This window comes from Neofelis nebulosa, chromosome 11, assembly GCF_028018385.1.
Source record: "Neofelis nebulosa isolate mNeoNeb1 chromosome 11, mNeoNeb1.pri, whole genome shotgun sequence".
NCBI classification, from domain to species: domain Eukaryota; kingdom Metazoa; phylum Chordata; class Mammalia; order Carnivora; family Felidae; genus Neofelis; species Neofelis nebulosa.
Window position 1 is genome coordinate 70822176 of NC_080792.1, and position 12951 is coordinate 70835126.

At 56.8% G+C, this 12951-nt stretch overlaps 1 protein-coding gene across 4 annotated transcripts in view; it reads right to left on the minus strand.

Annotated features, from left to right (window-relative positions):
• Positions 1-1534: 1534 nt before the first annotated feature.
• The window catches only part of TTC28 (tetratricopeptide repeat domain 28), a 637046-nt gene continuing 625629 nt past the window's right edge, over positions 1535-12951 (minus strand). For 3 of the 4 annotated variants that reach the window (XM_058693130.1, XM_058693128.1, XM_058693131.1), the window contains 6 exons: positions 11569-11800; positions 10921-10997; positions 9312-9335; positions 8462-8591; positions 5159-5266; positions 1535-3984 (listed from right to left, as the gene is read on the minus strand). In XM_058693130.1, coding sequence (XP_058549113.1) covers positions 2351-3984; positions 5159-5266; positions 8462-8591; positions 9312-9335; positions 10921-10997; positions 11569-11800 — 2205 coding nt within the window. In that variant the 3' untranslated portion in view covers positions 1535-2350. The remainder of the gene's footprint in view (positions 3985-5158; positions 5267-8461; positions 8592-9311; positions 9336-10920; positions 10998-11568; positions 11801-12951) is intronic. The other variant, XM_058693129.1, reaches the window with a different exon arrangement.

The window sequence follows — 12951 nt, forward strand, 5'->3', positions numbered from 1 at the left end:
CGATTCTACAGTGATTTTTAGATTGGTCCTTATTGTTTCATCATGTTAAGCTTTCCTTCATTGAAGCTTATCTCTAGGACAGGAAAAAAAAAAAAAAAAAAAAAAGAAGGTCACGTACACCATTTGGTTTTTCAACACGAAACCTAAAACAATAGTGTGGTTACGACTAATGCCAGGTCAGGGTCCACGAGACCTCCTAGCCGGCTCGATCACCACGGGAAGCGGTCTGGGTGGTAGGGGCGTGCACTGGAGGTGGACGGGGGTGCGTGTGCTCACACAGGGAGCACACACCCCAGGCCGGTCCTCCAGGGCCGCTCGGCACTTGGGAAAGGGCGGAGATGGCTAAGAAAGGAACCGCCTATCTACATCGGGATTCAGAAATTTACTCTGAGGTGTTGTGTTTGTTGTGGGGACCTGATTTCACTATCTAAATGCACAGTGCTATGAACTTGCTTTCATTGGCTACTCTGGGACTTCTATTACCGTTTGGTTTTTCCCTCCTGACACCAAGAACCTCGTGATTGCTTCTTCGTGAAGTGTCTGTCTTCCAGTGTCGGGGTCAGGGAGCGAACGGGACACCCTTGCTGTCTGTCGGGGTGAAGGCGCAAAAGGCCCCTGATGGGGCTCAGGGGGGAGTAACGCGCCGAGGAAATAGTCTCCTTCCCTCTCTTCAGGGTTCACCGAGTGACAGGGCAAGCGGTCAGTGTGTGCTGAGAAAGTGAGATCCTACCTGAGGCTAAAGACTCTACTTGGGGGTCTTAATGTTGGTGCCCCTCCCGCCACACCTCTCATGTCCACTCCAGGTGTCGCGGGCCCAGCGGCCGCCCACCTCAGCGTGACACTCCCCACGGGGAGGGCGGGAGGATTTTAATTTTAGAATTCTGTAAAAGAGGTGTATTCAAATTCTCCAACTAAAGTTAGTCCTAGTGTGATTTTTAGCATTTCATCTCTTTCTTTAGAAGTCAATGCTTACCCCCACCTAGACTGTCTTTTGTCACAGCCTTGCTGACGAGAACCTGGGCTCACGGTCACGGCTGTAGGAGATGCCTACCCTGTTTGTTCAGGACAACACTTTCAGGAATATCTATGTCCCTGCTCAGCAACCGTTTGGATGTAAATCCCAGCAAAAGCTGCCCCTCCCCGCCCCGGCTTCTTAGGCCGTGGACATAGTCCAGCGTGGTCCCCGCTACGACGAGGGTGCCGCTCACAGACATGGGGTGCTGGGGCTGCGGGAGCCCGGGAACAGCTCTAGATGGGAGAGGTGGCAGAGGCCTGGAGTTGGGAAAAGAGAATAAAATTAAAGCAGCTGCCGAAGGGAATAGGAGCTGGAAGTTCCGTTCTGGTTAAGTCTAGTTAGCTGTGTATTTTTTTTTTTTTTTTTTTTTTTTTTTTTTTTTTGCTTACAAGGAAACTGAATAATTTCAACCTCCCCCCTCCCCCGCAAACTTGATAATTACTCACTGATGACTATTCAAAATTTGACATTTTAAAAAATTTGAGCTTTTTAAAAATAACAGCTATAAATGCAAAGTACTATCGGTAATAAAACCAAGTTGTTTATCCACGTACAAAAAAGGTCAATAATGTTTTCAAAGCACAAAGTTGCATTTTAAATCACAATTGCATAGTTCTAAAATGCCTGGAGAAGAGAGTTACATAAAATTTTTTAGAAAATTCAAGTTTGGTTGACAGTGGGGCCCCAAGGACGTTTGTGGAGTTCAGGACGGAAGTGCTGTTGGACAGTGAGTTTATTGCATTGCTACTGTGATGTTACGCGATCATTCGACCAGAATTGCTACAGTTTAATTACAAATCATTGGCATTTTAAAAACCATTCTGTTTTTGGCTAATACCACACTTTCATGTAGAATTCAACTTAGATTTTATATATCCCTCCCCCAACCAGCACCTGAAAGCCTTAAAAAAAAGCTCTATTTGTATTTGTGTATAAAAGGTACTGCATATATGCCTCTTAGCAAAATATGTGCTCCCTTTCCTCTCCCCACCCGGAACCATGACCGTTTTGTAAAAAAAATCCTGTTGAAGAGTCACATCAGAGATGAGAAGCAGGGAGTTCAAGGTAAACATTGGGTGAAGCATGTAGAAGATTCCACGAGCCTCCGGTACCGACACCACGGAAGTTCTGGCTTGTGGTGGCTCCGGCCCAGGGTGGCCGCCGGCCGTGTGGATGGGGGCGCGGGGGGTGCGGCGGCGGCCCACGCCCCGAGGGAGCACCCAACGAGACGTGGCCGGTGGGGCCCCCCCGCGCTCAGAGTGCGGGCGTGGGCCCGTGAGCGTGCGCCTGTCTCCGCGGCTGCTGCAGCCCGAGCCCACGGCTGTGAGACGCGCTCTAGCATTTGGAGGAGGGGAAGAATCTCCCCGGGGACAGAAACTTGTAGCCGTTGCCAGAGGGAAGTCTGAAAGGGCGGGCGGGAGCCGGTGCGGGCGGGCCGGCGGGCAGGGGCAGCGTGCCCAGTGCCGTGGTCTCCGTGCGCCAGTGGCCGTTGGGAGGCGCCTTTTGTGGCGTTTCTCCAGGCTGCTGCATGGACAGTTCCTTAAGCTCCAGCTTGTCCACTCCTTCCTCCTTCTTGTTGTGCCGAGGAGACAAATTTAGGAGACTGAGGACGTCTCTTTTGGAAGTCATCGTCCCAGGGGGGCCCCGGAATATTTTCACTGGTCCCGCGGAATGCTGGGGTGCGCTCTGCCAGAACATCTTCAGGTTGTGCACGGCCTGCACCTTCTCGTCGATGGCTGCCATCTTCAGTTTGTCTATGTCGGGGGCGTCGGCGGGGCTGGAGCGGGCAGAACCGGCCGACGAGTAGGAGAGGGCCGGGGACGGCGCGCTCCCGGCAGGAGACTGATGGCCGGAGCTGGGGGACACGTTCCTCGGCGACTTGGAAATGTGAGCACTGTAAGGAGAGCTGGGGTACTTGAGTTTAAAGAGAGGCTGGTCGGGGAGGGAGGTGTGGGAGTCCGCGCCGGGCGACGGCTGACCCCCGTGCTGGCTCGGGCTGTCTTTGACGGACGCCTCCGAGCTGGTGGGGCTGCTGTACCCTGAGCTCACCTTGGGGAGGGACGAGCTTCTGGCTGGGGGCTTTGGTTTAGCAGCGACCGGTGACGGCTGACCCTTGGGGTGCGAGAGGGGAGGCCTGCTGAACGCGCTGGTCTCTGACGCCCTGAAGACGGCCCCGCCGTTGGGCCCGGGGCCGCTGCCGTCCTCCGGGTGACCGTTCTTGCTGCCCTGGCCACCGCCCCTCTGCAGCCGCTCTACCGCGATGAGATGACTTTGCGTCTCCTCTAGAATTTTCTGGGCCAACTCTTGTGGATCGAGCTTTGGGTTGCTCTCTTCTTGGGATTTCACGGTGCTGTCGGTTTCTGTGCTCGACTGGTCCGATTCTCCCGTGTCTGAACTTGCTAGTTTTCCAACCTTTTGGAAGGGAGAGTTGGGGCTGGGAATCAGAGTCATTTTAACCGGAGAGTTGGGTGTGCTCACGCTGCCCTTGGAGCTTACCGAAACCTTCACACCCCCGGCCGTCCCCACTCGCGACTGCTTGTGATCGGGCGAGAAGCGCAGCTTCCGGTTTTCCGGGTAGGCCGCCAACGGCTCGGTGCTGATGATGGAGAAGCCCTCGTATTCTTCCTCATCTTTGCCGCCCGCAGGGCGGGTCTGGGGGGACAGCTGGCCCCGAGGCAGGGTGGACCGCTGCGGGTAGGCGTTCTTGGACCGGTCGTAGTCCTGCCGGCCGCGGGGGCCCCCGCCTTCCGACCCCGCCTCGGGCTTGGAGACGAAGCTCATGGAGGAGGCGATGGAGCTCAGGCTGTACACCGAGATGGCGTCCGAGGCGATGCTGTCCGCACCGGTGGGGGAGAAGGGCGGGTGCTGGTAGCTCAGGGGCAGGGCATTGGAGACGGACTGGGCCGAGGCCAGAGACTCCAGGGAGGATGAGCTGTCGAGGCTGAGGCGCTTGGGCAGCTCGGTAGAATCTGAGACAAGACATAAGTGCCCAGAGGGCAGTTAGAATTCTCTGTGGCTTCGATGTTTTTTTCAAGGTCACAAGCATCCCCTTACGCGCAGGAGCTAGCTGGGGGCTGTGTATGTGCTGCGTGCACACAATCTGAATTTACCCCGGAATCCTGGGGAACGAGGTCCCGCCGGGAAGGGTAAGTGTCGTGGCTCGTGCTCCGAGCGGGGCCTGTGGGCCGTCTGTGCTGCCCCCTGTCCTGAACCCACAGCCACTACCTTCTGGATTCCAGCAGCCCCCTCAGGGTCATTTACACTCTCTCTCTGCGTTGCCTTTCCTCCTCCCCCTTCCCCTAGCCCCTTCTTCCCCCCGCCCCCAACCCCCTCCACTCGAACCTCTGCCCTCCCTCGTTCCTGTAAACGTCACCGGCAGCATCCATGCTGCCAAACCCACTGTTCACTGCCCAGGTTCACAGTTGGTCGCTCCCTGCCCTCACTGACCACTCCTTCCCGGGACCTCCTCGTCTTTGCAAACTGTGAACCCCAGAGTGATCACAGGACACAGTCCTCTCCCCGCCGGCCTCTCCCTGAACTTCAGACTCCTGTAACCAGCCGTCGGCACAGGTGTCTAACGGCCATTTCAGAACTGAACGTGTCCAAGATGGAACTCAGGCCCGTTCCTCCTGCCACTTCCAAGATCTCAGCAAAAGGTGGCGTTTGTTCCCCCAAACAAGGTATTGCCTGCGACCCTCCCTTCCTGTGACATACACCCTTCAGCAGATCCTGTTGATTCTGCCTTCAGACCAGGGCCAGCATCCTTGCCAGCATCCGGTCTTTGAGTGGCAGCCAGCACCACCCTCTGAGCGCGGCAGGCAGGCAGAGTGCCCCCAGGGGACTGAAAGCTGCCTCCAGCATGAATGACCGGGACCCGCCCCTCCCTAAGTCAGCGGCTGCCACCCCGTCTCGTCCCATCCTCTGCGTGTCATCTTCACCGCGCTAGGCGACACCTTGTCTCTACCACGCGTTGTGATCATGAGTTGGTGTGTTGACCGCCTTTGGACAGTTCCGAACACTTATGCCAAAACTACATGTTCACTTTTCCTTCCCTTCCCAAGATGCAGCCAGGCTGGCACGGGCGTCTGCACCCCGGGCGCGCGGGGGGCGGCATGGAGGGGGCGGCGGGGGAGAGGCGCTTACCGAAGAGCGCGAGCAGAGACTGCAGGGCAAAGTGCACGGTTCGCCGGTTGGCTTGTTTCCCGGTTTTCAGGATTACTTCCTCCTGACCCACTTCACAGAGATCGAACCCTAGGGGAGCAAAGAATGTAAACATCTGCTTCCGTAGGGAAGAGTCCACGTCTGGAAAAGGCTGAGAGCCGTTGGGGCTCCTTGGACGGTCTCACGGGAAGCCCCGCGGGCCCCTCAGCAAGCGCCCAGCCTGGGGCGGCCCCGGGTGCAGGTGCGGGTCCCCCCCCTCCCGAGTGCAGAGTGTGCACCTGGAGGCCTGGGTCCCTCCCTCCTGCCCATCCTGGAGCACTGGCAGCTTTCCCGCCCTCAGCTGTGTTCCCGAGAGCCCCTGGTCCCAATCAGTCGGGCTCATTCCTTCCAAGAACCGATGCACTTAAAAAAGACTTGAAGAGGGACAAAAACCGGCGGGGGGTCCAACACTTAAAGCTGGTGCCCGGGAAGGTGCAGGCTTCTTAAGGGCAGGGACGGTGTCTTCACACGTGCTCAGCGTCTGCCACCAAGGGCGTGGAAACGAGCGGCGCCTGACGACGGAGCGTCTGCTTTCTGGGCCGAGCCACCCCACTGGGACTGCGCTCTGTTTGTTCTGCTGAAGTCCAGGGGGACCGCTCCCTGACACCAACGGCTCTACTGAGACGTGGAGCGGGCACAGCAAAGGGCGGGAGCCGCCCGAGCAGGAGGCGAGCTACCGAGCTGCCACCAGCGCACGGAGACTTATTAGAGACCTCGCAAAGGCACCCGGCGCACTTCTCCCTGGGAGGCGCACGGGAAGAAGGAGCCAAACGCAGATGCCGTGGCCAAAGGCTGTGTGCACAGACAGGATGTAGGGCCCGTGGAGCCCTCGGCACCCAACGTCCGCGTCCGGCCTCCCGCAGCGGATCACTGACCGCCGCCTGCAACCGCGGAAGCACTTGGTGCCGACGGCCCAGGGGGCAGGCACCTGTGATCCCGGGCCCTTCCCTCCTCTGACGTACAATCTGCCGTAGCCTGCATGCTGTGTTCGCCAAAGCAGAAGGGTGTCTACGTTTTCATTCTTACTCCAGGGTTCTGATACGGGTCTGGCGCTAATTCCTCTGGGAATTCGGTTCACTCGAGGAGCTACCTCGGCCTTCCGGTTGCTCTGAGACATTTTCCCCTCTGGACTCAGAAATAAACAGTCCCTGGAAGCAGCAGGAAGGTCTCCGAGAACTCAGCATTTCAGGGCGAATAACCAACTCATATTAAATGTAAGATTTTGCTTAGAAACCTCTACTTTTAGCAGAACGATGTGACTTGGTTCCTCCGACAGCACTGAAGTAGATAGCCAACAGCCCTGTGATGGGTTGTGATGGCTCCTGCTGGGTGCTGAGGGCTGGAAAGAGGGCACCTGGTGCCTCAGAGCCCTCAAGAGTGAGGGAGTCACTTGTCCAGATGCCCAGCCTGCAGAGACTTTTCCTCCTCCGGTCCCAGTCCAGGCACACTGGGTCGCCCCTTGAATATCAGTGGATTTGGAAAGTGCCAGGAAGTAGGAAATTACCCACAATTCCCAACACCGAGGAGAGCTAACAATCCACTTGGAAATATCCAGTTCACCAGTGAGGAGGGCTGGCTGTCAGACCCACACTGAAGGGAGGAGGTGTGGGCCCTGCATGAGGAAGACAGCTTTTCCTTTATAAAGAAAGGTCTTGGCTCCGTCTTCCCTCACCTGGGTCCTGTGTCACTGCTCCAGGGACAGGCCTGTCCTAGAGGTCAAACGAGATTCCTCCTGAGTGTGGACCTGGCTAACTGCTACTGACTATATTTACTTAGATATTAATTTGCTATGTTTATACCAAGAAGACTGTGCTTTAAGTCCACAGAAAGAGTACAAATCATAAAGGATGTCAGAGCATTGACTTATAGAGATTCAGAGTCCCTATGGGGCTTTGGGGGTTCCCCCATTAAAAGCAAACGGAGCCAGGGGCGCCTGGGTGGCTCAGTCGGTTAAGTGTCCGACTCTTGATTTTGGCTCAGGTCATCATCTCACCCTTCGTGAGATCGAGCCCTGCGTCGGGCTCTGTGCTGAGAGCATGGAGCCTGCTTGGGATTCTGTCTCTCCCTCTCTCTCTCAAAATAAATAAACATTAAAAAATAATAATTAAAAAACAAAAAAGCAAATGGAGCCAGCCCTAAGTTGAGGCGGGCCGGGAAAGGTCACCTGCAAAATTGGTTATAAATGAGGCCTTATGCTGAATATCCAGGTTTCACAAGGAGAAGAAAACTGCCTAAGGACTGGCTGCTCTGCCATGTCGGATGGCCTGGTCCCCGTGACAGTGAGTTGAAGCTGTGTCATCCTCCGGAACCCCCACTCCCTCAGGTTCAGACAAAGGCCTTCCCGTGGCCTCATCTGTCCCTGTGCCTCCTGCACCAGCATGGGTGCCTCACACATATGCTCACCGACGGCTCTTCCCTCTGCCTGGGTCTTTCCCCCTGAAGACACCCCCCTGCCTCCCTGCCTCCTACCCCTGCAGCCATCGCTAGGACCCTAATGCTTCTGCCTGTGACCTAAGGTGCTCCCCTTAGGCCAAGTGTCTACCATATCTGCCCACCAGGCTGACAACTCTAGGAGCGCACGGTCCTCTGCTCAGTGCTGCACCCCCAGAGCCTAGCACCTTGCCTCACAGGACCCAGGCGTTCGCAGAGAAGCTGGTGGAGGGAATGGCTCCCGGGCAAATCACACAGGCACTTAAGTGGGACAGGAGAGCAGCCTACAGCCTCTTGTGGTTTTCGTATCCAGAAACACATCTAGTAAAGGAGCAATGATGTCAAGCTGCCTCAGCCATGTTTCAGTGTCACAAAAGGAACAGAAAGCATCTGGGTGCACAAGAATCCTGGTGCGTGCAGTTCTAGGTCCCCAGCACCAAATCTAACAAATCTAACGGAGTTTCAACAGTAGGATAGAGACCGACCCTAAAACCCTTATTTTGTGACTTTGTTTTCTTTAGCTTTTAATCATGGCTTGATCCCCAATGGTGCTGAAAGCTAGCGCGTTTAGATTAAGATGACGCCTAGAAATGAGAGATGAGACCAAAAGGTAGGTAGGGGAGATGGAACCAGGCTGGAGGGCCGTTTGGAAACTGGGCTAAAGTGCTGGAATCTTTGAACCATCTTTACATAACAAAACAGCTAAGAAAACACAAAGACCCCTAAGAATCTACCAGCCTTCCCCAATAGAAACTGGGAGAAACAGGGTTTTGAAAAACGGGAGTGAAGACGTGGGCGAAGGGTGCCCCGTCCTACCTAGAGCCGCCAGGAACTCATGACAGCCCGGGAGCCGCCACAGCTGGACGCTGATGGACACCTGGATGGGGGCCGAGGCGAAGTCCTGCTCCTTCTCGCCCGCCTGCAGCTGAACCAGCACCTGGTGGAGCTGAGGGACAAGAACAGGTGAGCCCTGCGCCTTCCCAGCGCCTCTGTCCCCTCCAGCCCGCCTACGATTCGTCCCCTGTAGCACTTCTGCGTCACCTGGTGCCGTCATCCCTAATGACCTCACACGTGCCCAGCACTGGAAGTTCCTTGTGTGGCACCTCACGCCTACCGTCTTGGCTCCTCTGGGGAGGCTTAGGGGAGGGGGGTGGGTCACAGGTCGGGGCAGACGCACCTCTTCCCTCCGCGCACCGGTGCTGGGGTTCGGGGGCTAGAAGAGGGGTGGGTTGTAGGACTGGCCGGCCCCCTCGTTAGTCTTTATTAGAACCCTCTTGATGATCTCGAGTTACATGGTGAAGGTATGTTCTAGAGCCTTAGCGCTCACAGAAGAACCCACACGACCCATTCGAGTGCCCGTAGCGACTCGGGTCAGGGTCACTCACTTAAAGTCACTTCCGCCCCTGCTGTTCTGGTGGAGCTTGAGAGGTCAAATCAAGAACACAAGAAGGGTGGAGCAGGAAAGGGGGAGCCAGAGCAGAGGAAGAGGGCAGTCGCGCGAGGTGGTGGCCAGCGGCCGGGGTCAGCCCAGCCCGGGGCACGCGTGGGCAGGTGCACGGGGCTCCCACAGCACGTGCGCCTGAGCTCACAGCGGGCCCGGGGGACGCGGGGGTGGCGGGTGCAGGGGCTCACCTGACAACAGTTGCTACTTAAAGTAGTTACTCACCATTCCAACCATATTTTTAACAGCCTTCGGCCAGCAGATTATAAGAAAAAGAAAGAAAAAGAGAGAGAAAGAAGAGAGTTTAGACTCAAGCACAGGTTGTTATGCAACACGAGCTGCTTACTGCTTTAGGAAGCGCCACACCAGGCCCGCGGCTCTGACCGGGAGGGGAGAGGAGCGAGAGTCAGCAGGGACACACAGGAAAACAAACAGCCACACCAGGCCAGACGCGGTCAGGGGTAGCCAGGCCCTGCCCTTCCTTGCCAGGAGAGGAGCAGGGCAGGCAGGACTCGGGTGGGAGGCAGGGGGAGGGGGTGCACAGGCCATGTATAGGCCACTCTAGAAACGTCCGTGGTTCCAGAGTGACTCAAGAAATATCCACTGTCTGCCGGCCACAGGGGGGCAGCCCCGGACATGGTGCCTGGGGCCCAGCGGGATAGGAGGCAGAAAGTCCCTGTGATGCCACCCAAAGCAAGAAATCAAGCAGCTGGGTTTTGGGACTCAGCCTTGCCCTGCAGATGTAATTCTAGAATTCTCTTTCTTGTAGAGCACAGGCTTCCAGCCCTCCTGGGTTCAGGATGTTCTAGAAGTGCCTTCCTGATTCTCTCCAACAAGGAGATGTAACAACACACTTACTGCAGAGCGAGCAGGAACTAAAGAAGGGGCCATGTCATTGAGCTACGGTGTTCCAGATTTGGGCTGGAAACAACCCCAGGTAGGTGGGGGGCTCCAGGCACTCAGATTTTCAGAGGTTAATCCTAGACAGAACAGCTTTATTTCTGCACAGAAACATTAACATTTAACATGAAAGCTGATAAATAATATATATTGTTTTTTCAAATTATTACACTACAAGATGACCAGAGACAACTGTCCTGTGTAATTCATGGTCGCTATACCATCTGGAAGCCCTCCCACACACAGCGGTCACCCTGGGGTTCACCATGTCACTTCTTCCCCTTGTTCCAGACCCTCACTGGCAGTAGGAAGGTCAGGAGCTCTGAGACCAAGTTGGGAAGGGCCTACATGATACTGAGAGTTAGACTCTTCCTGATTGCTGAATTAGATCTACGTTCCCTTCAAAGAAAGCACATTTTTAAAAACCTGCTAACCAATATCTTGCATTAGAGTTGACTTTGTGTTCACGGCCGTGGCTACTTTGTTTCAGGCAGGGTTCGTACTCTGATCTGGACACCTGTAGTGGACCTGGCAGGCTAGCCCTACACCTGCTGGCTGAGGGAATGTGGCTCTAACACTTGTCAGCAGAAAAAGCTGGCGGTCGGGGATGACAAGGTGCAGGAGGCCACTGAATAGTTCAGGAAATGGCCTGAGACTGCAGGGGACAGGGGCCCCTTAGGCATCCTCTGATGCCTTACTGCTCTCGGAACCCAGTGCCCAGAGAGGACAGCACAAGCATCTGCCCCCTGTGCATGCACATGCCTGGGGGGCCGTTTCACCCCCAGCCCTCGCCTTTTCTTTCTAATCCCAAAGGCTGAAAAAAGCAAAAGACAGTGTTACTTGCAGATTCCTATTTAGGGCCAAATCACCCCGTCTTTCCAGCTTGGCACAGCCCTCAGGCCTGGGCTCAGCCGCGCTAGCTAGCTCAACTCACCCGGCTGATAAGCTGCTCGCCAGTCTCCGAGGCAGTGATGAGCTTGCAGAGGGCTTGGAGGGCAGGGTTGGGCAGACCTAAACCAAGAAGAAGGTGCGTGTTACCCAGAAGAGCCTCTGCACTCATAGCCCTCCCCAGGCTAAGAGCCTGAGATGCTCTGCGTCGGTGACATTTTAAAAAGTGTGGGATAGCCAGGCATGTGGGTCTATGTCTGACTTGAGAAAGGAGAGAAGGGGCTCAGAGAAAGGCCAGTCCTGCCCCTGCTGCAATCCTCCAGGTGTGTGGTCACGTTCCTGGGATCCCAGCCCTGGCTCAGGCAGCATCACCTCCTCTGAGTGATACATAAAAGTCAGCCCTGAGCGCCTGCAGCCTGCTTGATGCTGGGGTTTGGCCACACAGCTCTGTCAGATCCGAAGCTGCCAATGAAATATTAAGGCAGCTACTGTTCGCCCAGCCTTTCTCCGTGTGACTCCAGGAAGAGGCAGAGCCAGGGCCGTGCCCTGCTGGGGCAGAGAATGCTTTGCTATTTCAGATCTCCTCCACTTGAGGAGAGGTCTGTGTCTGCGACCCTGCCATGTTTTGGGACACTCGCTCCTTTCCAGCTGTGAGAGCCAGCATCCCTATGAATGCAGGGACCGTGAGGCTCACCCAGCAGGGACTGGATCGTGCTGCTGCAATGCTGGAGCCGGTCGCCCGGGTCGGAGGTCGGGAAGAAGACTGCTGCAGGCAGGCCGCTGGCAGGGGGGTCCAGCCGGAAGCCCACGGCGGTGAGGAGGGCCTGCCAGCCGGGGATGCCGCCCACTTTGTTCTCCACGCTCTGCTGGGACGTGTACATGGCGTTGCGCTGCCCGTTCTGGATGCGCTGCAGGGACTTCTCCACCTGCAAGGGCGAGGGGGAGTGAAGCGCCACTCCGGGCAGGGGCAGGGGCCAGCCCCGGTTTCTCTCCCGGTGGCTCTGGGGACACACAAAGCCTAAGGTGTGAAGCCAGTACGCAGCTGCCTGCTGCCCCCTGGGTGCCCAGGCCTGGGGATCCTGACACTGCAGCAGCGGCCCGGCTTCTCGCAGGGGGGGGCACGAAGGGAAAGAAGGTTCCGGTCCATGCCAGCGAGGGCCGGGAGACTCGGAAGAATTCTGGCCCCTCCCGAGCCCACTCTTCTGCTCCCGGCTCTCCCCCACAGACACTCAAATGACTCATCTAAAACCCGCTCTCAGGGCTGCCTCAAACCGTGTAGCGGTGCCCCATCACTAGGACAAACCTTCAGGCCCCCGAACCCTCTTCGCTGGCCCACACACCTCACACACAGCAAGCGGTCCCCAGCGCGGGGCTCTGGCTGGCGGCGCCCTTATTCCCCGTGCCCCTGACTCCCCCTTCGTCCCTCGGCAGTGACCTCTAGAACCTATGCCTCCCCTTCCACCTCAGGTCCCCCTCCCACCTGCCAGGGCCAAAGCCATGCCTGGCAAATGCTGGGCTCAGTGTGTCCAGTCACTACTGAGTCCGCTCTCCCCGTGAGCACCTCCCACAGCCTCCGGCCTCCCTGCAGGTTTCTCTCCTTAGGGGAAAGCTCTGTCCCTCCGGAGATCCCGTGTGCCCTGGGGCACATGTGCCTCACTGGAGGGGCAGAAGAGCCGTCCAGGATGTCACCTGAGAATTTTCTCACAGTACGACCCTGGGATGCTGGGAACTGACCTCACAGGCAGGACAGGAGTGTTCCTGGGCAGGACAACCAGCTGGCTGGCTGGCACGCCTTGGAGACATGGGGCCCCGGGGGCACCCAGGGTAGTTAGGAGGCAAGGGCTGGTGAACTTGACCCATGGCCCCTGTACTCACCCTGGGAAACGAAGCCAAGAAAGAAGAGACAGCCCTTAAATGTGCCTGAGGGGCCGCAGGGCTGAGTGGGGAGTGGAGAGACCTGGCTCTGGCTCCAAGCCTGGTCTGGGAGAAGAAAGCCAAAGGGGTAGAGAGGGCACTTCGGTTCTCTCAGAAAAGCAGCTTGGGGGCCACAGCAAGGAAGGAGGGGACTCGGGGGGTG